The sequence below is a fragment of the Oculina patagonica genome, chromosome 4 (assembly GCF_052425735.1).
Source record: "Oculina patagonica isolate OP01 chromosome 4, crgOcupat, whole genome shotgun sequence".
Classification (NCBI taxonomy): domain Eukaryota; kingdom Metazoa; phylum Cnidaria; class Anthozoa; order Scleractinia; family Oculinidae; genus Oculina; species Oculina patagonica.
The window spans coordinates 10,979,820-11,003,380 of record NC_135761.1 but is presented as its reverse complement, the minus strand read 5'-3'; the positions used below and the strand labels follow the sequence as shown (position 1 = coordinate 11,003,380).

At 37.0% G+C, this 23,561-nt stretch overlaps 1 protein-coding gene across 1 annotated transcript; it reads right to left on the bottom strand.

Moving 5' to 3' along the window:
* Window positions 1-233: 233 nt before the first annotated feature.
* On the bottom strand, window positions 234-23,123 carry LOC144651423 (uncharacterized). Its single transcript, XM_078511356.1, has 15 exons — window positions 23,029-23,123; window positions 19,060-19,208; window positions 17,490-17,741; window positions 16,828-16,992; window positions 16,379-16,492; window positions 15,937-16,062; window positions 10,086-10,182; window positions 9,537-9,755; window positions 8,032-8,408; window positions 7,440-7,607; window positions 6,702-6,812; window positions 5,756-5,875; window positions 5,379-5,469; window positions 4,691-5,065; window positions 234-1,311 (listed from the first exon to the last, which is right to left on the bottom strand). The coding sequence occupies exons 1-15, from the start codon at window positions 23,111-23,113 to the stop codon at window positions 605-607; spliced, it is 3,156 nt and encodes a 1,051-aa protein (XP_078367482.1). The 5' UTR covers window positions 23,114-23,123; the 3' UTR covers window positions 234-604.
* Window positions 23,124-23,561: the final 438 nt, after the last annotated feature.

Sequence of the window (23,561 nt, the reverse complement as noted above, 5' to 3'; positions counted from 1 at the left end):
AAATTTCAGAATTTTTTAGTTGAAATACGGAAAGTCTAAATATAAATTTTAACTCTTTTCGGGAATAACAAAAAAATAAGCATAGAAGTTAAGTAGACTTACTTATTTGCGATAGTGAGATAGGAATCCGTTACGATCGAAAGTGAAATTGCATTAGTAATCACCGAAAAAGTTGCAGCTTATAAAACGCCACAAAGAAGTTTTAAAAGTGCATTTACAATTAACAACTTGAACAATGCGTCTCTCATTTTATTTATTCCTTTGTGTCTGGTTACACTACAGTTGTACACAAAGCTGTCAATTTAAACATTTGTCACTAAATGGCACAGAATTGTTTCCTACGTTTAACAATCTGACGACGAAGTGATTGAACAGTTTTAAAACAAATAAACCCATAATTTCTTATCCTCATGCACTTGCTTTTTTAATCAATTTGCTATTACGAATTTGTTTCGCAATCTTTAATTTCTTGTACTCCCTATATTCATACATAGAATCCTAACATTACAACAAATTCTTCCCTAAGCCATATATTTTTGCGACGGCAAAGCTAAAGCTAATGTTGGTTCTGTTTGTTGAGAGACCTACATCAACATAATAGCATTTATGCTACACCATAGCATTTCAGTTTTCCCAGTGTGTGGTAACCTTCCTCCGGGCTGCCGGTTGTGTCGCTAAACCTCAGCTGTTTAACTGGAAGATGTGCCTTGTCAGTGAGGAGACCGCTGTCTTCACGACATACATTGTCATTCTTATCACAGTTACAACCTTTACTGGGCTCTGCACATGAGTTGGTCATCCCGCATGCGCACTTACCACTGCCAGGTGATGCTCCGCCCCAGTACGTCATCTTAGTAGAATCACGTGACATCCACCATGCCGATGACATCGCAGAATTATGACACTCGTACTTGATAAACTGTTCACAGTGCGAGGAGACTTTGGTAAGACTCGCCAGCTGTGGAAAACTTGTTCCTGTGTAGTGAATATCGCGCAAGTAATTGTTAGTACCCTTCACCCGCGTTCTGCTCTCACTGTCGTGACTTATCACTGTCACGCCAACTCCATTCTTGTCACTCATGTCACAGTAAACTGTAAATGGTGCCAGGCCTCCTGCGCCATCTGGATCAATGACAAAATTTCCGCTTACACTGCTGGCGTATTTCCTGATCACAGAGCAGGAACCATGATAACATATCAAGTCATCGCCAATGTAACCATGGTTACACTTGCAAGAATATGATCCACGTTCATTTATACAGCTGCCAGGCCGATGACACTCATTTGTCAGTCTTTCGCATTCATTAAGGTCTGTTGAATAGACAAGATGAGCATTAACCGAGCTTAGCAACAAATCGGGATGGTATAATCAAAGAGAAACACGAGAACTAAGGCAATAAAAAAAATGTAAGAAAACGAGTAGAAAAATGATAATTATATTGCTCACATTACTTACACACTTCTTTTTTTGAAATGTTAGTTCTGAGAATTAGTGTTTTATCAGGACAATATTTCCAAGTTTATGATCTTACTTTATTTTTGAGCTCGTCACCTGTATATTTTAAAGAAACAAGATGCTGATCGCTCTTGGGTAAAATACAAACGTGTTAAATATTAGACAATTTAATTTCTTTTAAATCTTAACTCAAAACTAATCTTTGTAAAAAAACTTTTTATTTTTATACTTTAAATGCACATTTATTATTATTATTATTATATTTTTTATTATATTGTAATTTCAGTATTGTTTTCTTTAATTTTTTAACATAAGTGTAAAGCGCCTGGAGCAGACCTGGATAGGCGCTATAGAAATATTTATTTATTATTATTATTATTTTTTTTGAAAATTCAACAACTTTATTTCTCTATTTCTAAACTAGTAATAACGATACGTTAAGTAGTGCGACCACGTGTATTTTGTATAGAATAATCTATTAAAAATGTTGTGAAATAAAATAAACTACAGGAATGTGAATTCTAGAAATAAGTTATGTTTTATGTGAATTATTGTTTTTAAATCCGGTCAGTGTAAAATGCAGACTGCAGACCAGGGGTGAAATACAGACCGAGGGTAAAGTAACGAAATATGAGTCACAAAGCCATTTTTCCCTGCCGGCTAGCTGCTCCAAATTTCGAAGAAATGTACGCCAGACAACGCTTCGCATGAGCTATCATGAAAATGAACTGGTGATAAATGTCATACAAAATAGATAATTTGATCAAAAGCTATCAAATTAACTTTTTGATACGTTTGAAAGCCCGATTTAACTCATTTAACTGGACGGTTTAAGGATAATTTAGAAAAAATAATTCTCTTTTATACCATGCCGACACAGCAAGGTCACGTTCAGCCATCAAATTACTCCACCGCAACAGCTCTTTCAAGTGTTTTTAACTGGCGCAGATTAAACGCTTCCGCAGTAAAGTTATAAATAATGGCTTTGCTTCGCTAAACGTCGTAATAAAACGCTATATAAAAAAATAAAAGGTACAACACTTTTATGTTTAGAGCGGTTAACTTGCTTGCTTGCGTTGAGAATTGCAGACGATCGAGGATTTCGTGACACGTCCGGCTGCAACACAAGGAGCGATAAACAAATGAATTGAGTCAATGAGTTCGTGTGTGTAAAAAAATAATTTCCGAAAGGGCACAGCCTGAAACAGCTGAAAGGGCTGTTAACCGTTCAGTTTCATCCAGTTTACTGGTGACGAAGACTTGAACTCTCACAAGGTCAAGTCCGTATTAAAAGTAAAAAATTGAACTCATTTTGTGTCGGCATATAAACATTTTTATACCGTCAGTCCATTCACGTGTTCGCTCATGCGAAACGTAATCTGACATACATTTCGTCGAACTTTGGAGTCGGCGGAAGCCTTTCGTTACTTTACCCTCTCTGTCTGCATTTTTCTCCCGGTCTGCAGTCTTCATTTTACCCTCAATCTGCATTTTAGTCTTCGTTTTACACTAACTGCTCAGAAAACTCATGAGCGATGTGAAAACATGTTGACATCGTGAAAATACGGGCACGTACGAACACGCCAAATAAGGAATACCGAATTATTGAACGTGCGCATGTTTCGCTGCACCAAATATGGATTAATTTAATTAAAATCATATGAGCAGGAACATTTGTTCACGTGCTAAATGCCAAATATAGCTCGAGAACAATACAAGCGCCCGCGAATTTTAGGAGTATATGACGGAATCACTAGTCAGCGTCAAAGAAATCTTTCCTCACCAACATTAGAGTTGCTCCAGCGAACTGCGCTGGTGCTTGTTCGCTGTCGCAAATATTTACAATGGCTAAAAATACATTCTGACTTAAGTTTGAGCGTACATTACAAATACGACTTATTTTTGGTTGTCTATTACAGAGTAATTAATAGTATATAATAGCGAAATATGAATCTAAAAAAATAATCAAAAATAAAAACAAACAAAAAATAAAAATATAAAATTATTATTATCATTATTATTATTATTTAAAAATTTATTTTTTTATTTTATTATTATTATTATTATTATTATTATTATTATTATTATTATTATTATTATTATTATTCGCCTTATGCCGGCAGGCGATGGAGGATTAATGTTACGGTGTGAGGCGCATATGGTCCATGAATCGAGCTGAAGAGCAATGGGAACAAAGAACTTCGACTTTTATATTAGCTTCCTACGCAGACGCTCTTTAGGCTTGTCACGTGTTCCTTCCCCACGCTCGTCATTGAACCACTTGTGACGTCATTCATTTGCACGTCAGCGAATTTTGTTAAGAAACTGATACATCTATGATTGGTCTTTTAACAGGACTAATAATTTTCCTATTTCGACTGCATTCTGACATAGGTAATAGAAAAAACACGGTCAGTTTTTTTGTACAAAATCGGTGCTTAAACAGACCAATTCTCCTTTTGAGGGTTAACCAATGATTACGTCAAAAAAAAAATTCGGTCAGAAAGAAAGATATGAAGAGTAGAAACGGAGAGGAACGCTTCAGTCAAAAATAAAATAAAAACGCCCAAATTTTGGCCTATGCGCATGCGGCAAAGTAAAATATAATACATTTTACACGGAATCTATATCAAATTGTTGCTACAGTGCGAAAAGTTAAGGGAGATGTAGTACCGTAGCACCAAAAATTCAGTTTAACGGTTAAAAATGCGCGTTTTTTAAAAAAAAATCGCTGGTGAAAGGGTTAAGTAAATAAAAAATTAAAATACAAAAAGTCGCACTTTCTTGGATCGTTGTATAACGTCATCGACTCTGCATGCGTGCGTTCAGTTTATTATTTTTTGTAACGAGTTTTGACTTAGCTTAAAAATGAAATACCTTTATCTTATGTATATCTTTTGTATATAATAATGTTTGTATTTTTTGTATTTTATGAAAAAGCTGTATTTTCTACTAAACTTTTTCTTATGTTATTGATTTTATTTGTGGTAATACCTGAAAAATAGCTGCCACGCCCGACATCGAGCTAAGTGTTTCACCACGTTATTAAAGTTCTGTGTAATGTGTTGTGTTGTTTTGTATTGTATTGTATCGTCAGATTGGAAGTCAACTAATTGTACCATCCATTTGAAATACATGTACTATTTAATCATTGTCTATTGTCTATGATTTATAATTCGGCCTAACATATCCTCTACTAACTATGGGCCTTATAATCACTGATTGACATCTTACCTTTCTTACAAGTATACTGATGACAATCGCTGCACCGCACGTCATTCCACTCGTAGCTGTGTTGCACACCAAGTGCGTGAACACAATCTTCTTCCCTGTAATTATTTGGTTGATTTTGTGCCCACGCCGTAAAGTTTCCTTCTCCTCGATCCGCCCAAGTGAAGTTGCCTTCCACAAATCTATCATTCAACCCCAGCCAAGACTTTGCACCATTGTGTCGATGCTGCAAGTACACATTCTCTTCATTGCTGTTGACATCAACAAGGACGGAGTCTTCTTGTCGACATTTTTGCGATGCTGCGGTCCAGTTGGCACATGTCTGACTGGTAAAGTAGCAGAAACCATTAAAATAGTCCCATCCAGGATCACAGATATCTGCGAAAATAGCAAACGTTTGTTAGCTTTTTGTGTTAATACATGGAAGGGAGTTATATCTTAGTTAACCGGTACAAGGCAAAGTAAAATGAGTATTGAGGCTCCCCCAGGGTTTTCAGGGAAAAAGGAAACATGGGAACAAAAGAAAAATAAAGCCTTGAACTCGGGAACAAAAGCTTTGTCTCTGACCATAATTTTAGGGAACAGGGATCATTACAATTGACAAAACACTTTTAGGGAACACGGAAAAGTTTTCTGGGAACAGGGTAACATGGACCTACCCACTTCCGTGAGGCCAACAATATTCACTAACCTGTAAGGACCACATAGCTAACTGACACAGGATCATATCTTGTCTCGTACAATTCCTTGACACAGGCTCTGAATCCAGACGCGTTCATGTTCTGCAAATGCATAAAGTTAACAATAAGTGGCAGCTACCATTGCCACACCAACACCACTGCCACAAACACTGCCACAACTTGCTGTTGCTACTACTCTTACAGTGTACTACTATTTAAATGCTACTGTCGATGTCCGCAGGGGGAGCTGGGATAATGATAGATTATCGACGAGATTAAAAAAAAATTTAAATGTTACTTTTGGATTTGAATGACTTTATTAAAGTTTTATTATCGACATCTTTTGCCATAATTGCCAATGTACGTGTACAATGAAACAAAGTTTTACCTCAATCCATGCAGTGATACCGTTATGGACTGGTGCCGAGTTTCCACTTGCTGTTGTGCTGTGATTGGCTGACACAAGAACTGATGGTGTTGTGTTATAACTTCGTTTAAACTGCACAAACTGCAATACAGTAAAAACCCGTGTATAAGAACCTACTTTTTTTCAAGTTAGCCTAAACAGGTTCTTATATAAATGGTATTTAGTGTAAAATTAGGCTAACTAGGTTCTTAATTAGCTTCTTAACTTTTGGTCAAGAAATAAAGTAGAATTTTTAAATGATCTGGTCTTTAATGTCCAATAAGAGTATTCTTGGAGGCTTCGGTAAGCAAAATACTATCTGGAAGTTGCTTTTGTTCTGCATGGATGCAGATTTATTTTTGAATTCATGTACTGTGATTTCAAAAGATTCATCTGTTCATCTCAGTTAATAATTAAATTCAAGGAGGACAAGTTTTATGTAACTTAATTAATGCTGTAACTATAATGTGTACAGACTGTGAATAAATATATTTTTGAGACGATTTTTTAATTCTATATTTGTGAGAAAATGTTTTTTTATTTTTTTGAAAATAAGAACCTGTTTAAGAATTTAAGCCAAAAATGGTTCTTATATGAAGGGTGCTTAAAAATAAAATTTTAGCCTAACGGGTTCTTAAATGTTAGGTTCTTATACGCGGGTTTTTACTTTATAACAAATAATAAAACGTCAATAAGCTGTTATTTGAGTGTTTATTATCTAATGACATTTTATTGGTCTGTATAGAGGCTGAGTTAGTTTCTGTAATTGACAGGGAATTATTTCTGACAACTTCATACATCATTTGTTTCCCAATAATATAATTAGTCCGAGTTAACCAAGTAAACAACTTCACTGATAAAGTTTCTTTTTATTCTGCCTCCCACTCAGCCTGTTGATTTCTTTCCATGCACTTTTCAGTAAACTTACCTCGCAGTAAGCGTTGTTATTTTCATCTGTTGGTGGGTTGGTGTTTGGAAACTTAACAGAGCCATATTCAGTAAAGAGCGGCTTGTGTAGTTTAGAAAACGCGAACCAGTTCTGTAATAAAATGCAACGGTTTTGGTTTAAATAAACAGAAGTCCATTATAAAAGGTTTCTATATTTTCTTTAATCACATTTATATGGAGCTGGCAACTAAAGTTGATCTAAACGTGATGACTGGGGTTTCTGAATGCAACCCGTTTTTAGATACAAGTTCATGTCTACCACTAAAAGCTTCGCGTTTTTCTTCAATACCGCTTCTTACAAATTACAGTAACACATAATTAAGCTAGTCTTAGATTAGTGCAAAGTTTCAACGAGATTTTCTGTCTATATTTTTGCTTTCCTTCAGTTTTAACGTTGATTTCTTTTTAACTTAAACCAGAGGAACACTTTCATACGAGATAATTTGAAACCTCGATTTGTTTTTAATTCCTGGACTAGCGGTATTCGGCTTTAGAACAATCAGGCCCTGTTTTGCAACATTACGAACTCGATGTGCAACTACCATTTACAAGAAAGAGTTTAAACAACAATTTGCGAAAGAGAGAGGTCAGAATGAAAGTCGGTTATTTAATTTTTAAAGCAATTTGTAACAGGTTGTAGGTGTTTAAATGGTTAACCTTTCTCTTCACATATAACTTAACTAAACTATTGGTCGTGTTATTTTTTAAAAGTACGTACCACGCTAATATCTTCATGCTTTCCATCAAAGTTTTGCAACTCTCGGAGACAGACTTTAAATGAGTCCTTGGTTACATCCTCTGTCCAGATCAGCGCGGCATCATACTCCTTTCCGGTCCTTAAATGTTCTGACGTCACGAGAACTAAAGGCTCCTCCTTAAACTTGTCCTGCGTTAAGAAACAATAAGATAGATGAAATAAGAAATTATATGACATCTTTTTTACTCATAATGGGAAGAATGGCTTCTTCTACTGCGGTGAAGAAACGACGTCATGAGATGTCTATTTAAACCACGAGCGACGCGTGAACTTTTAATGCAAATCTTTTTAATTTTTGTAAAACTAGTCTTGTTTTGTTGTTGTTGTTTTTAACAGTGTAGACCAAGGAAGAATGTAGTCAATTTGGAAAGGATATACTCAATTGTGCTTTTTAGGTTAAAGAATACAACTGTTTCTCCCATACAAAACCTTATGCTTTTACTGTTCCTATTTTGAAGTTGGGATACTAGAGCTTCAAGATTTCAAGGAGTATGTTGAAATCTTACAAAATTTATTACATTTTAGAAAAAAAAAAACATAAAAACAATCCAACCTTGGGAAAAGTCACATCTGCGCAATTTGTTCCAGACCACCATTTCTTGATCTTGATGTTTCCCGTCATTCCTTTGGGCAGTGCTCCCTGATACGCCAGCCAACCAACTGTTGCAAATGGATTGAAGTTCTTGCTCTTTCTCCCAGATTGCATTGCGCAAACTGTGAAGTTCTTCGTGTTGATATTTTCAGTCCAGGAAGTTATGGCGTCGTGCACTGTTTCAGAATCGTTCAGATTCATATGATTGACTGTTATCTGTACATGAACTTGCTTGTCCGGATAAAACCGGTATGGCGGGAAAGCGACCGTCTGGCAGCTTGAATCAGACCACTTTGGAACACGGAGAAGTTCCACACGACCACGCTCAATTGGAAAACCTGTTTAAAAAATAAAGACTTATTTTAACGATTTGCTATGGTTTTTAAAGCTCGAGTAACAATAGGCCCGTAACCAGGATTTTTTATGGGGGGGGGTGCTTTTGAGCGCCGCAGGTGCGATAACGTAGGGGGGTTCTAGGGGTATCCTTCCCTAGGAAATGTTGAAAAAATAGGTTATTTTGAAAAAAAAAATAGGTTATCAGAGACAGCATTTCATGCGTTTTGAAGGCAGTTTGTTAGGGAAAAAAGGCAGGTAAAAGTAAAGGTAACAACGACAATAATTCTGGTACATTTTAAAAATCAAATCATATTTTTCGAAACAGAAACTTGAAAACGTAACTTACAATTTATTTAGCTAACAATGACGGCAGTACATAGAAGGAAGACAGGAAAAAGATAGCTTTCATCATTTCTGTGTCAAATGGTAATTACATAAATCAGCCAGAGTCGTGTTTTTTTATCTTTTAGCACTGTGGCAAGCTCCAACCTTCTTGGGTGCTTCCGAGCCCAATGAACAAGTACCCAGTCTCTCTCGACTAGGAAGGACATTAAGTGGAACGTATCGTTGAAATTAACCTAGAATCACACAAGGTGGTCCAAAACGTACGACACGACTTTACAAATGGTGGGCCTTCAACCCAAAAGATTATATTGAATGTAAATAGTCGAAGTACAGAAATACCATTTCCCTTCACAAAAATTTCACAATGAGCGGACATCCAAGGCACGTGGGGGGCGGGAGGAGGTGATGCGGACGCACCCATCGCACCTCCCTCCCTACGGGCCCGAGAAAACATGATAAAAGGATTTTAAAAGAGACAGTGGGCATTTTCTAAGCCATTTCTTTTGGCCTTCAATTCAACTTCAATTTGAATAATGTGTAAATCAGTGAACAAGCGATGCATAAGATAAAGATGACACAATCTGCATTGAGTTTTTGAGCAAGGATAAACGTTACTCTTATAATTCATCCCTCTGGGCAAATGGGCTATCCTATCCAAGGAGAAAACAAAAGTACTACTAGTCTTTTTACACAGCAAAACCCCCAGTTACCCGTTTGCATCAATAAGTCAATTGGCTTTTGCGATTCATGAGGTTGTGCAGAATTTTACAGACACCCTGACTTACCCTCACAGCTTCCTGGGTGGTACACAAGATTATTCTCAAGTCCTCTACAGTAGTTCAACTCGTGCCAGCATTTGTTGTCGTATGTTGTACCATTCGCGGTGCACACTGGGTCCTGATAGGAAGGACAGTCTTCATAACACACACAGCGAGCTTCATAGGCGCTGTAAGTTTTACAAACGCCAAATGAAGGACAATGTACGCCCAGACATGGATTGAGATCTGTAAAACAAAGGAGTATAAGATTGTGCTTTATATTTGCCCCAGATGATGGACAATGCACTTCACGAAATGGATCGATCGAGATCTGTTAAACAAAAGAGTATTGGTAAAAAAACAAGTTGTACTTTTACCGCTTTCAAGACTAGCTGCATTACAATTCCATTTTATAATTTAACTAAAACAGATAATATACTGGCGTGATCAAGTTTGAACGATCTATTTTTAGAACTGGAGGATAGGTGCACGACTGAGCATCATCAGTTATAAATAATTCATTGTTAATTTTTAGTTTTAGCCAAGTTTTAGATTAAAGATAGCATAATAACTAACCTCCAATTACAATAAAACTAACAGACAAAGGGTCGTGTTGGGCTCCCGTTCCACTCAGGTCTTTCACGCACATCCGCATGGATGTGAGTCCAACTTCCTAAAATGAAAATGAAAGTATTGTGAGTTTTTATCAATGTTTTTATGAAAGGAGACTGGGTAAGACTGCGGAGGATGTAGGACGTGTCCGTTAGAGCTCCGCTCCGTTCACCAAATATTGAATATCAATCTTATGTCTAGCAAGAAAAGGAAAGGTAGAACCGGCAACAACACATTTATCAGTCCGGTTAAAACCTCACCCGAAGATAAAAGGTGGAAGCAGTCGCTCTCACCCGACGCCAACGCCGACACCGACAACGAAGAAATGGCCGCGGAATTCGCAAATGAGGTCACCGAGAAATTGGACCTGATACTCGCAAGAGTAGGAAGCTTAGACTCGAAGATGGAGGAACTCAACCAAACTGTCAAAAACTTACAGGCTAAAGTCTCCTCTCTTGAAATAGATGTTGACGTTGTTAAAAACAAGCAGAAAGCCGTGGACGAGAAGTGTACGCATTTCGAAAACAATGCTAAGTTCGTGGACCAACACATACAAGTGCTTCGAAGTGATATGGACAAAAGGAAAGAAGAAATCAGTAATAACAACAAGCAGATCCTTTACTTCGAAGCCTACTCTCGAAGAGAGAACTTAAAGTTCGAAGGAATACCAGAAACATCAGAATCCCTTGAGCTACAGAGAGAAGACACGAGACAAGTCCTTGTTGACTTTATGGAGAGGGTACTCGGCATCGAAGACACTCAGAACGTCGAATTCCAAAGAGTTCACAGAATGGGCAAGCCAAAGGTGGTTGGAGGGAACGTTTGCCGAACGATTATTGCTCGTTTTCTTAGATTTCCTGACAGGGAAAGAGTCTTGAAGTGTGGTCGGAAACTCAAGGATACCAACTACAAGATGTATGAAGATATTCCAAGAGAACTGAGAAAACCACAAGTGAAAATACTGAAGAAGGCAAGAGAAGAGGGCAAACGTGCTAACTTCAGCAAATCGCAAACGGATAAACTGTATATCGACGGTAAATATGTTGAAACGTAAAACATTATAAGCCAAGACTGTTTAATTAACATATTTTGCCATAAGTTCTTGCAGCACCGAAATCGAAGTCAAAAATCACGCTGCCGTCTAAATTAACAACTATTAGGTGCCAAAACTTTTGTTTGCTGGTAGTGTTCAATCTGAATTATTTAACAACTCTGTAAAGCTTTTCCCGTCACCGTTCGCTTCATATTATTAACGTAAATTATGGTGTAGGAGCTTATGAGCTCAGCGTTGTTCACTGGCAAGGTTTGGTTGATGGATAAAGCTCGATTACAGTTCACTGAGGAGCAGGAGGTAAGGGTCTTAATTTTTCCCTTCCCCCAGTTTTTTCTTGTGTTTTGTTTTATGTGTAGCTTTTCGCATAGTACAATAGTCAAAGAACTTTTGTTTTTCTTTTCTGTGATCAGTGCAAGGTATTTTTTTTGTTTGTTATGTATATTAAGTTTGTCCTTTGGCTATGTGTTCGTTTTAGTTGTATTTGCATGTGTAATTTTGCTGTTATTCGTCCCTTTTGTTTCACGGCGGCAATTTAATCACAAGTTGGCATTATTGCGAATTAGTAAATTTAAGATCTGCTATGATGAATGCATTTTAAAAAGTAATTAGCCTTATGAACAATAACGTATGCTTTAACATTCTATCTTTAAATGTCAGAGGAATTCGTGATCTCACCAAACGCAAATCAATTTTCACATGGGTTCGGAACCGAAAAGCCGATATTATTTTCTTGCAAGAAACCTACAGTACGTCCGATGTGATTGATAGTTGGAAATACCAATGGCCAGGGGACATGTATTATTCACATGGCTCTAATCATAGCAAAGGTGTTCTGGTGTTAATACGTGAGACCTTGCAATTTGAATTGAAATCGGTTAAAAAAGACACTCAAGGTAGATTTGTCATTGTCGAAGCGTTAGTCCAAGAATGTCCTGTGTTGTTGATCAATATTTACGCTCCTAACAAAACCAACGAAGCTACAGACTTTTACGAAAATCTTCGGTCTACTTTGCTTGATAGCGACTATGATCAGGATTACAAAATTGTTATAGGAGGGGATTTTAACGCTCCATTAAATTTCCAACTGGATAGCTACGGAAGTAAAACGGACAGGAAAAAAGAAGTAGTTACAAAAATTCGGGAGTTAATATTAGACTTCAACCTTGTAGACATATGGAGAATAAGAAACCCCGACAAAAGGCGGTACACATGGAAACAAAAGAAACCCTTAATCCAACGTAGGCTGGATTATTGGCTAATAATTGATGATTTTCAAGATGACGTTGATAACACAGATATAATTTCGGCAATCAAAACGGATCACGCTGCTATAGCGCTTCACATTAATAGTATTGAAAAACAACCACCAGGCCCATCTTATTGGAAGTTAAATTCTAGTCTTCTAGACGACCCAAAATATATTGACCTTATAAAAGATAACATTCCCTTGTGGTTGACAGAATTTAAAGAAGTCTTCGACAAAAGTCTTTTGTGGGATTTAATTAAATATAAAATAAGACAATTAACAATGAAATATAGTAAAACAAAGGCACGAGAAAGGAGAAGCCGTCTTTGTGAAATTGAAAGAAAATTAAAAGAACGCCAAGAGATATTTGATGCAAATCCGACGGAGGACAACTCTATAGAGCTTGAAACGCTTACATGCGAATATAATTCTCTGTACGACTATATTACCGAAGGCCACGCTATCCGGTCTAGAGTCAATTGGTATGAATATGGTGAGAAAAATAACAAATACTTTCTAAATCTAGAAAGCCGAAAGATGAGCAATTCATGTGTCCGCAGAATTTTTGATAAACATGGTAAGTTAATTACCAATCCTAAATCAATTCTGTCCGATTTGCACGATTTTTACAGCGAATTGTATTCTAACCGTGACTTTCCAAACCATCACGTTTTAAGCGACGCATTTCTCGACCACTGTCTCCTACCAAGTCTTAGTGAAGACTCCAAGAATAACTGCGAAGGCGCCCTTACAAACGCAGAGTGCTTCAAAGCTCTGCAAACCTTTAGTAATGGAAAGTCTCCCGGTAATGATGGGTTGACAGCAGAATTTTATAAAGTCTTTTGGCCAACCCTGGGTCACCTTTTAGTCGACTCTCTAAACTGTTCCTTTGAAAATGGAGAACTGGCGAACTCGCAAAAACAAGGTATTATCAAACTTATTGAGAAGAAAAATAAAGATAAAAGATATATCGCCAACTGGAGACCTATTTCTCTGCTAAATGTTGATGTAAAGATCGCATCAAAAGCAATAACATTAAGACTAGAAAAAGTTCTTTCAGATTTAATCAGTGCTGATCAATGCGCATATGTAAAAGGAAGGAACATTTTTGATGCTGTTCGGACTATAAGCGACATTATGGATTACACAAAATCACGCAATCTTCCCGGACTAATGGTCACCATCGATTTCGAGAAGGCTTTCGATTCTTTAAGTTGGAGTTTTTTATTTAAGGTCTTGGAAAAGTTCAATTTTGGACAGTCCTTTATAAAGTGGGTACGCATTTTTTACACAAACATATCGAGCTGTATTATGAATAATGGAATAGCAACTCCGCTTTTTTCAGTCGGAAGAGGGGTTAGACAGGGGGATCCTCTATCGCCCTATTTATTTATTTTAGCTTTGGAGTCCCTTCTCGCTGCCATCAAACACAATTAAGACATTACAGGAATCGAAGTAGAAGGCAAAGAAATTAAGTGTACTGCCTTCGCAGACGATTTAACTAACTTTCTAAGAGATAAAAAATCGTATGAAGCGCTGAATTCATTATTAGATACATATGGCGATTGCTCTGGCCTCAAAGTCAACAAAGAGAAAAAAGAAGCCTATTGGCTAGGAAGCTCTCACAGACATCATGAAACTCTCGATATAAATAAAGTAAACGAACCAATCAAAATACTGGGTATTTATTTTACTTACGATCAGGATAAAAGCAAAGAACTTAACTTCGACTTAACCTTAAAATCTATCAAAAAGGCTTTGAATTGCTGGCAATGGAGAAATTTAACACTGATCGAAAAGATTCAACTTGTTAAAACTTTCGCTATGCCAAAATTCATGTGCGAGCCTCTCTTATTTCTTTCGACAAGGATATAATTAAAAGCATAAATTCGGTGATTTTTTTATTTTGTGTGGAAAGGCAAAGACAAAATTAAGAGACTGGCTTTAATCAGTGAATATGAAGATGGTGGCCTTAAGATGCCTCACACTGAATCCTTGATTGCAACACAGAGAATTGTATGTGTCAAAAGGTACTTTGATGATAGCGTTAGCCCATGGAAAACCTTCTTATCTCATTATCTTAAGAATGCAGGATCAGAATTTCTCTTCAAATGCAATTTCAAATTATCGTGTCTTCCCTGCAAGATACCAATTTTTTACAAAGAATGCCTCGAAGCCTGGTCTGATTTTAAAAGCTGCAAACCTGTTTCAAAACAGGACATTTTAAATGAGATTATCTGGAACAACCAAAACCTTTTGATCAATAAACAATCAATATTTAATAAGAAAATTAAGGAGGCAGGTTTTGTACATTTGGGAGACATCCTTTCAAATGACGGGAAGCTAAAAAATTGGGAAGTTTTTAAAGAGAAAAACCTCTCCTCGTCGGATTATCTTCTCCTTCTCGGCGTTTTTAGTGCTATCCCGCCTGCGTGGAAACTTCTTCTAAAAACTGGAGATGATGCAAACCAAATCGACAAAACGGTCTCGGAAAATGACCTTGAAGATATGACTAGTATGAGTTCGAAATCGATTTATTCGGCCCTGGTTAAACGGGTCCAAATTCCCCCAACTGCTCAATCTAAGTTTGAGTCTTTATATAATATTTCCAACTCCTTAGACTGGAAATATATATATCAATTGCCTGGTCGAGTCACTCTTGACACCAGAACGCGAGCCTTTCAATACAAGATTTTAAATCGAATCCTTTACACAAATAGTATTTTATATAAAATGAAATTCATTCCTTCTCCGTTATGCACCTTTTGTGGAGATCACGAAGAAACTCTGGAGCATCTTTTGGTAAAGTGTGTGTATACGAAAGATTTTTGGTCTGCCGTTATTTCTTGGCTAAACAATCAAAACATGCAAGTTGACAAGTTTGACGAAATAACCATCCTTTTTGGTTGTTTCGACAACATTCCAGATAGCAATTTGTTAAACCATATAATTCTGTTAGGGAAATATACCATTTATATATGTCGTAACAAAAATATCAAACCATCGTTATCCTTACTGAAAGCCAAAACACTACAAATTCGAAAGCTAGAGCTTTTTATTGCGAAAAAGAATAAGAAAGAAGCTTTTCATTACAGTAAGTGGCAAAAAATGTTATTGTAAATTGTTATTGTTAATTATGGCATCTTTAAGTTAAGTAGTAGGAAATCTACACATAATTAATTAGTCAAAATAAAAGTTCTAGGTGCTAGTAGGTTAAATTCAATTAGGTTTAAAACAATTAAGTCTAGCCGACTGTGAAATATTGCTTGTAATTAGTGTTAGTTAGTGGTAATACGTCTGTTGTTATAAGTATGTAGTGTTAGTAGTGTGTTTGTAAATAATCTGTTTTGTAATTGCAATAAAAATGTAAAAAAAAAAATCAATGTTTTTATAAGTAGTTGTAATGCATTCCTTACAGGCTCAAAAGTGTCTCTAGGGTGTTACCGTGTAGTTGTTAAAAACAGCAATGAGGGCCAAACTGCCATCAATACATGCAATAAAAAGCTATGTCCTACCTCAACCCATGCCGTGATAATGTTGTGTTCTGGTAAAATGTAGTTTTTAACTTTCCGATCGTAATAGTGATTGACAGACACAAGGACAACTGGCGATGTATAGAATGTTGTGTTGAACTGCACTTCCTGTGAACAGAAATAGACAAAAAAGGCGTCATTTGATGCAAAGAAACGATACATAGTGCACTAAAGTCGCAATATTTTCCTCTATGGTGAAATTTTACTCTCAAAAAATATCACACGACAATCTTGAAACCATCACGTTTATGAAATCTTTGGTTGAAGACATTAACTTGTTTGTTGGATCTTATACTAATTGGCAAAAGCTCATAATTTGAGACATACAAAAATTAAACAAAACGTCTAAGGTGTTTATTTTTGTTTACTGAGATAAGCCTATACACGATGACGTGATTGACACCTGATTATCAAATACACTCACTTGACAGAAGCCGTAGTTGTCTTCAGCGGTTGGATTTCCTGTGTTAGGGAAGAACGATTCTCCTGCCAGCGTAAAATTCAAATCAGAACCGTTGCCATGGAAAGCGAACCAATCCTGTGAGGAAATTAAGAAAAAATGATAGAAAAAATATTGATATCTCTTATTTTAGCTTATTCCAAATGAGTACCATTAATGAGGAACAAAGTACAACGAGCCCTGGCGATAAACTACCGAATTCTAGGAAGTTGTAAAAATTGAAACTAAGGTTCGTATAAATAACCACTGCTCCACCCAAAACATTTGCTAAACAGGCATCGTGTAGCATTTTGAGCTGCAGCAAAAAGAGTCATTTTATGGTGGTGTGCTGTGTTAACTTCCATTCCCATTCTAACATTTATATTCAGTTAAATCTATGCAACTCTAAAAAATGTCCAAATAATTTTACTCACCACAATTGCATCCTGGTGTTTCCCGTCGAACTGAAGAAACTCGCGGATGCAAACTTCGAAGGATCCGAGCTTCACATTCTCCAGCCAGATATACATGGCGTCATTAGGCTTTGTACTACGAGTGTACTTAGCTGAGACAAACACAGAAGGCTTTCCACTAAAGCTCTGTATGAATTTAACAAAACTATATAATGAGAGTCAAAGATTTGATTAATGTAGTTGAATTATAAGCAGGGAAAGAAGAAAAATAAAGGCCTGCGAAATTTCCCGTGCATAATTTATTTAAATCGAATAAAAGCACTAAACAATCCCTTTAAAATTGTGTGACGGTTTGGCTTGCACCCCCTGCCACCTTCATCCCCTTTTTCTTTTAAATTGCCACTATATTCTGACATTTTCTAGGATTGCTGATAGAACTGATGATGGGAACAACTCGATGAAAAAGAAGGAATAAAAAATAACTCGAAAGGAAAACGTGAAAAAAAAATTTGTGCATTTATTCAGTTTCCACCTTATTCCAATAAGAAGTAATTGAATTTCGTTATAAATTTAGCTATCAAAACAGACGAAAGAAACTACAACTTATTTTTCTATTTCTTCTATCAAAAAGCCTTACTGATTTTTTAACAGTTTTCTCCCTTCTAACGATATTGTTTTCTAACCTGTGAAAACGTGACTTTCTCACATTTGCTTTCTGTTGTCCATATTCCATTAAAAGTAACACTACCATGTGTCATTTGTGGTTGATCCTGAAAAGCCAGCCAGTTGATGATTCCAGTTCCATTTGATCCAATGCCTGACTCACGTGCACACACCTCAAATCCACGTGTACTGACGGATTGAACCCACACAGCAGAAGGAGAGTGAACACGTGAAAACACTTCACCATGGCTCAATGACACGTGCACTTGAACCTAAAGGACGTAAAATAAAACTAACATTAACAACAGACATTTTATTTAGAGAAATTTCGGAGGATTAAAAGTCCGAAAACCACATGGCTGAAAACTGAAAGTTTTACACTTTTGTTTTTCATAACTTCTTTCACGTAATTATACCTAAGTCTTAATGTGAACTAGGTATATATCAAGTTATCAATTACATTTTTCCTCTACACAAGGACAAAATAAATAATTCTTATTTTAAAAGACGTCTAATTTTTTATCGGGTTTCCTTTTTGATCGATAAACCCGGGGGGGTACTCACTATAATAGCCTATACGGGGAGGCTCCGCCCGAAAGGGGTACCTTTTTCAGGCTTCAGGTATATAAAAGGGTAGGGATTTCACGAGGTTAAGTATACAAAAGGGTATGGAAATCTGTCATTTGGCTATTTAAAAGGGCCTTTAATTAAAATATTTCTAACGGACGCAATTTATGGTTGTATTATTTTAATTTATTAAGCGCTACATAAAAATGACAAGAAAACGTCCTATTTCACGTCCACGCCATGTCTCTTAGGTATATGAAAGGGGTACTTTTTTTTCAGTTAAAGGTATACGAAAGGGGTACAATTTCTGTAAAAAAATGGTATATAAAAGGGTAAGGGGTTAGAACTTGGGGCGGAGCCTCCCCGTATAAAACTTTTTTGAGTAGCCCCCCGGGCGATAAAGTAAGTAGCATTCAGTTGCGAGTGCAGATGGGTGAGTCCTCATTCACCGAACACGATATAAACAAACTTCACACTACAAAACATGCGCACAAATTTCCAGCACGGAAATGACGAGGCAAAGGGGAACATTTTCACTAGTTTGACATTGTTTCTAACTATTTCTAACTAAATTAATATTTCTTTCTAAAACGATCTTACTATGTTATGTAAAACGATCAGCATGGAAAAAAGTGACTTTGGAACGAAGTGACCGGATGGCGTTTAGTTACTACCTCATAAAGGAAACTCCTGTTTATGTCGAGATAAAACTCTGCCCAATTCGACAAAAACACATTTTATATCTTTTGATTCGCTTAATTCTGGCCTTCAGTGCATAATGCAGCCAGCGTAAACAGTTGTGTTAAGTCTGGAACTGAAGTAGAAAATTTTTTAAATTCCGTAAACCTGCTGAGCTAGCCCTGCCATATATTTAGACGCAGGACGCACCACTATTTGGAAGCTAAAGATATCCAGTGTATATTGCGGCATAGAAGACCGTTCAAACTTGCCTATAAATTCTTTTTAATGCCCACTGTTTCACTATCGAATTGATTTTCAATTGTTCTGCACTAACACACTAACCTTTCCTGATCCACTGAACACATGAGGAAATGCAACGTTTGTGCAAATAGGCAGTCGACAATTTATAGGAGGTGAACATCCACTGCTGCAGGTCCAGTCTTGGAACGTTCTTGACATATTGAGCTTGCCACTTTGCTGCAGAGAAATCCCTGGACAGACAAAACGACAAACGTCTGTTAGCTGAAATATTTAGCATACTGAAAAACGCACATCAACGTAGTTTGTTGTATAACTTAATAAAATTTAGTATATACTACAACATATTGATAGAATAATAAAGAATGTATGCAGGTGAAACATTTTTCATAAAAGTGCATTCTTGGTTACGTTCAACTTCGTTCCCAAACATAAAGCTACTGAAAATAGCTTGAATACAGGTGGTAAATGATTAACCCCTTCTTTGGCTGACAAGAAAGCCTCAGGCTTTTACACGGACCCATTTGCGTTTTCATTTCCTTTTGTTGTTGTTCAACAAGAAGTGCGTTATGTTGAACCGTGACATATATTATACGATACTCGGCCGTCATTATTAAAGATCAAAGGTACTTTGACCGCTTTTGAAGTCTTTGACGGTAGCCAGCACTGATAAAACAACTTGAAAACAAATTCCACTGTAAAATGAATTTGTGACTGACTAAGGCTAATCCATTTAATATATTCTGTTGTCGAGCAAGGCAGATTTGTTCCTCAACAAAATGAATTTGTGACTGACTAAGGCTAATCCATTTAATATATATATTTAGTTGTCGAGCAAGGCAGATTTGTACCTGAACAAGCAACAGCTTTAATTCCAATTAAATATCTCACGGCCACTTACAGTGATACAAATAACTTTCACATTGTCAGGAACTGATATGTTTCAGATCTGTTGTGTTACGACAGATCTGCAAGATCTGTTGTGTTACGACAGGCAGGCTTCAGACGATGATCACGCTTACAGTTTTCCCGCGCTTTTACCCCCTGATCGTAGGGTATTCTGTGGCTTCCGCTTAACAAATTAAAATAGACAAGTTCAAGCTACTTGCATGGCGCGCAGTGTTGAAATTGGGCTGACACCAAAGAAAAACAATGCACAGCTAAACTGTATTTGAGAGGGCTTAGTGATACACGTTTACATATAAGCCTCCAAAAAATCATTTATAAGTAGCTGATAAAAGGATTCCGAACATTTAAGTATTCACTAATCCAACCAAATCCTTTAAGGCTTTTCGGCGACCTTACTCCAGACAAAGGTTTTCTATTTTTGCATTCGCATGATGCGTTCTCGCACGTTCTTAGATTTCACATGATACTCACACACGCAGAAGTGGCAATTGGACTTGTTTCTCTGGCTGTGACGTTCGACTCAAAACACTCAAAATTAATGCAGTTATCTCCAAAACACTCGAATGGGGAAAACGTACAGCTTTCTGCGAAAAGACTCCTGTTAACTTTACTTCCAGCCCCACCCCCCCCACCCCCCTCCCCTTGACCTAGTCATGCAATGTTCCCCATAAAGAATAATCTGAGGAACTATTTGTTGAACGTTTCCTTTAAATTTTCCATCGACAAAGACTAAAACTATATTTGTAAATCCAAGTCGTTCTCAGAGGCGTGAATATAGTCATCAGTAACGCAGCTAAAACAAAGTAACAAGATGGGCAACTTTCTGCGTCAAAAGATTAAGTAGGTTTGGTCTTCGAAAAAGGAATTTGTAGCTAGAAAGCAAAGTTAATCCCTGTACAGACAGAACGACAAACCTCTGTTAACTGAAATATTTACTGAGAATCGCACATCAACGTAACTTGTTTTAAAACTTAATAAAATTTTAATATATACTACAACATATCGATAGAATAACAGAGAATGTGTGCGGGTGAAACACGATTTTTAAAGGTGCAACATTAGTTTAAAACGCCAAATCAGTCATCTCTGTGACAAAAAAAATCTGCAGCGTGCGATCTCTCCCTGATGGATTAACTCGTTTCTGTGACTTTTATAAACGTGTTTAAACAGACTGCTGCAAATAGCTAGGAAACAACTTGAAAACCAATTCCACTGTTAAATGGATTTGCGACTGAATAAGACTAAACCATTTATGTTTAGTTCTCAAGCAAAGCAGATTCGTACGTGAGCAAGCAAAAGCGTACAATAAAATATCTCACAGCTATTTGTAGTGATATAAATAAGTTTCACATTGTCACGAAATGATATGTTTCAGATCTGTTGTGTAACGACAGTTTGCAAAGGCCAAAAGACATGCGAGGTTTTAGGTTCTAGTCGGAGATCACGCTTATCAGTTTTCCCGCGCTTTTAATTTATCAGTTGTTAATTTATTAGCTTATCAGTTTTCCCGCGCTTTTAATTTAATACTGTCACAGTACGCAACCAATTCAAGAGAAAATAAGATTGCGACATTTAATGTTGATCGTAGGTTATTCACTGGCAGTACACCTCGCGGCGAGTGTTGAAATTGGAATGATACCAAAGAAAAACAATGCACAACTAAACTGTCCTTGAGAGGGCTTAGTGATACACATTCACATATAAGCCTCCAGAAAAAACATTTATAAGTAGCAGATAAAAGGATTCCACACTAAAGTGTCCACTAATCCAACAAAAGCACTCAACGATTTTCAGAAAGTTCAGGGCAGACAAAGGTTTTGTACTCACATGGTGCGTTCTTGCACGTCCGAAGATATTTCACGTGATGCATGCACTTCGACTCGTTTATCTGGCTTTGATGTGCGACTCAAAACGTTCAACATTAATCCAGTTACCTCCAAAACACCCAAATGGGGAGCGAGAACATACAGTTTTTTGCAAAAATCTCCGCTAACGTTACCTCCCGCCCCACCCTCGACCACCTCATGCAGTTCCCCCTATAAACTGAAAATAATAGATTAACTACTTGTTGAACGTTTCCTTAAATCTTAGACGTAAACTGTCCATTGACAAAGACACAAAACATATTTGAATAGTCATCAGTAACGCAGCTAAAACAAAGTAATAAGATGCGAAGCTTGTGACCTTTACTGCGTCAGAAGCTTCAGTAGGTTTCGTCTTCAGAAAAGGAATTTTTTAGCTAGAAAGCAAAATTAATGGGTCGTGTCCACTTATTAATCATAGTGCTATTTTCAAATCAATTCTCTCCTTTAACACGAGCCTGGTGCGTGTTGTCAGTAATAGGAAAAAAAATGCCTGCGCTACGAACTTATACAGAAAAAAAAAACACATAATACAATTTTATTTTGGAAAATGTTCTATGCTTTATGCAGAAAAACCTAAAGCAAGCGTTCTCCTTTCTCCGCCTGTGAAAGGGGGTGTGTCGACTTAGTCTGTTACAAATATGAAAAATGCGATAAAAAGTTGTACTCGCTGCCAATGCATAGACAAAATATTAGATGCCTTTTTTTAAAAAACATTGCGAATAAAAATGATTCGATAAAATGACATCACCGTTTAGGTTTTGGAAAACATTCTCAGCTGCTAACGATTGAAGAACAAGATCTTTGCCCTGTGCATGTCTTTGAAATACTGGTGACCTCTTTAACAGCAAAGAAGTCTGCTGCCTGCGTGTGTATGAAAGTCTCCTATTCCTTTTGCTTTGGCTTACATTAATTTAGACTTGCCACAAGTCGACCTCACGAGTTTTCACAATAAATAAGCGAGCGAAGCGAGCCTTTTAGGCCGCAAAGCGGCCGTGCGAGTGACGAAGTCGCGAGATCGACTTTATTGAAAGTCTAACATTAATTTAACAAAGTGCTTAAAAGCGTGCAAACGTAAGCGAAAACATGTTCAGTATAGATTTAAAACTTTCGAGGTATTTCTTAAAGAAGGCACAGCCCAAAATGAAACCCGCAAAACTCTTTTATGGTTGAAAAGAAACGGTGCATGAGATTATTTTAAAGAAAGGTTACATTGAGTGCTTCTTTGAAGTTCATGTAAAGTACTTTTTTCCAGAACATGGATCACTGATAGCAGACTTACCATTTACTGTAAAAGTGAGACATCCCAGTATGGCCAGAAGCAGCAGAACTGAAGGAGAAGGTGCAAGATATATTGCCAAGCGCATCTTGACGAGTGAGAAGGTGCACTGTTCTCTGGGCCTGTCAGAGTCTTAATTTATATCTCTTCAAATGGGTCTCATACGTAAGCAGACATATTGCCTTTCTTAGCAAACACATTGTTTTCAACTGGATTTCTACAGGTCAGGTTAAAATCACACTGGAGTTGTCAGGTTTCAAATTTTATCACGAAGTGAGTAAGAGTCGCTTAACTTCTGACAAACTTCCAAGCCACCGTACTGCACGCACAAAACATTAAAATGGGGTACCTGTGGTTCAAGTGAGAAAACGTGGGATTACTGTCAGCACGCTTTGCTCCAATTCAGTAATAAAGTGATACAATTGACAATACCGAGCTATACCGTAGTTAAATTTTTTTCGAAGCTCTCAAAAGTGCGTTCTAATTTAAGCTGAGGGCGGGCCGGGACTTTTAAATTCGTTTTTGTTTTCACACAG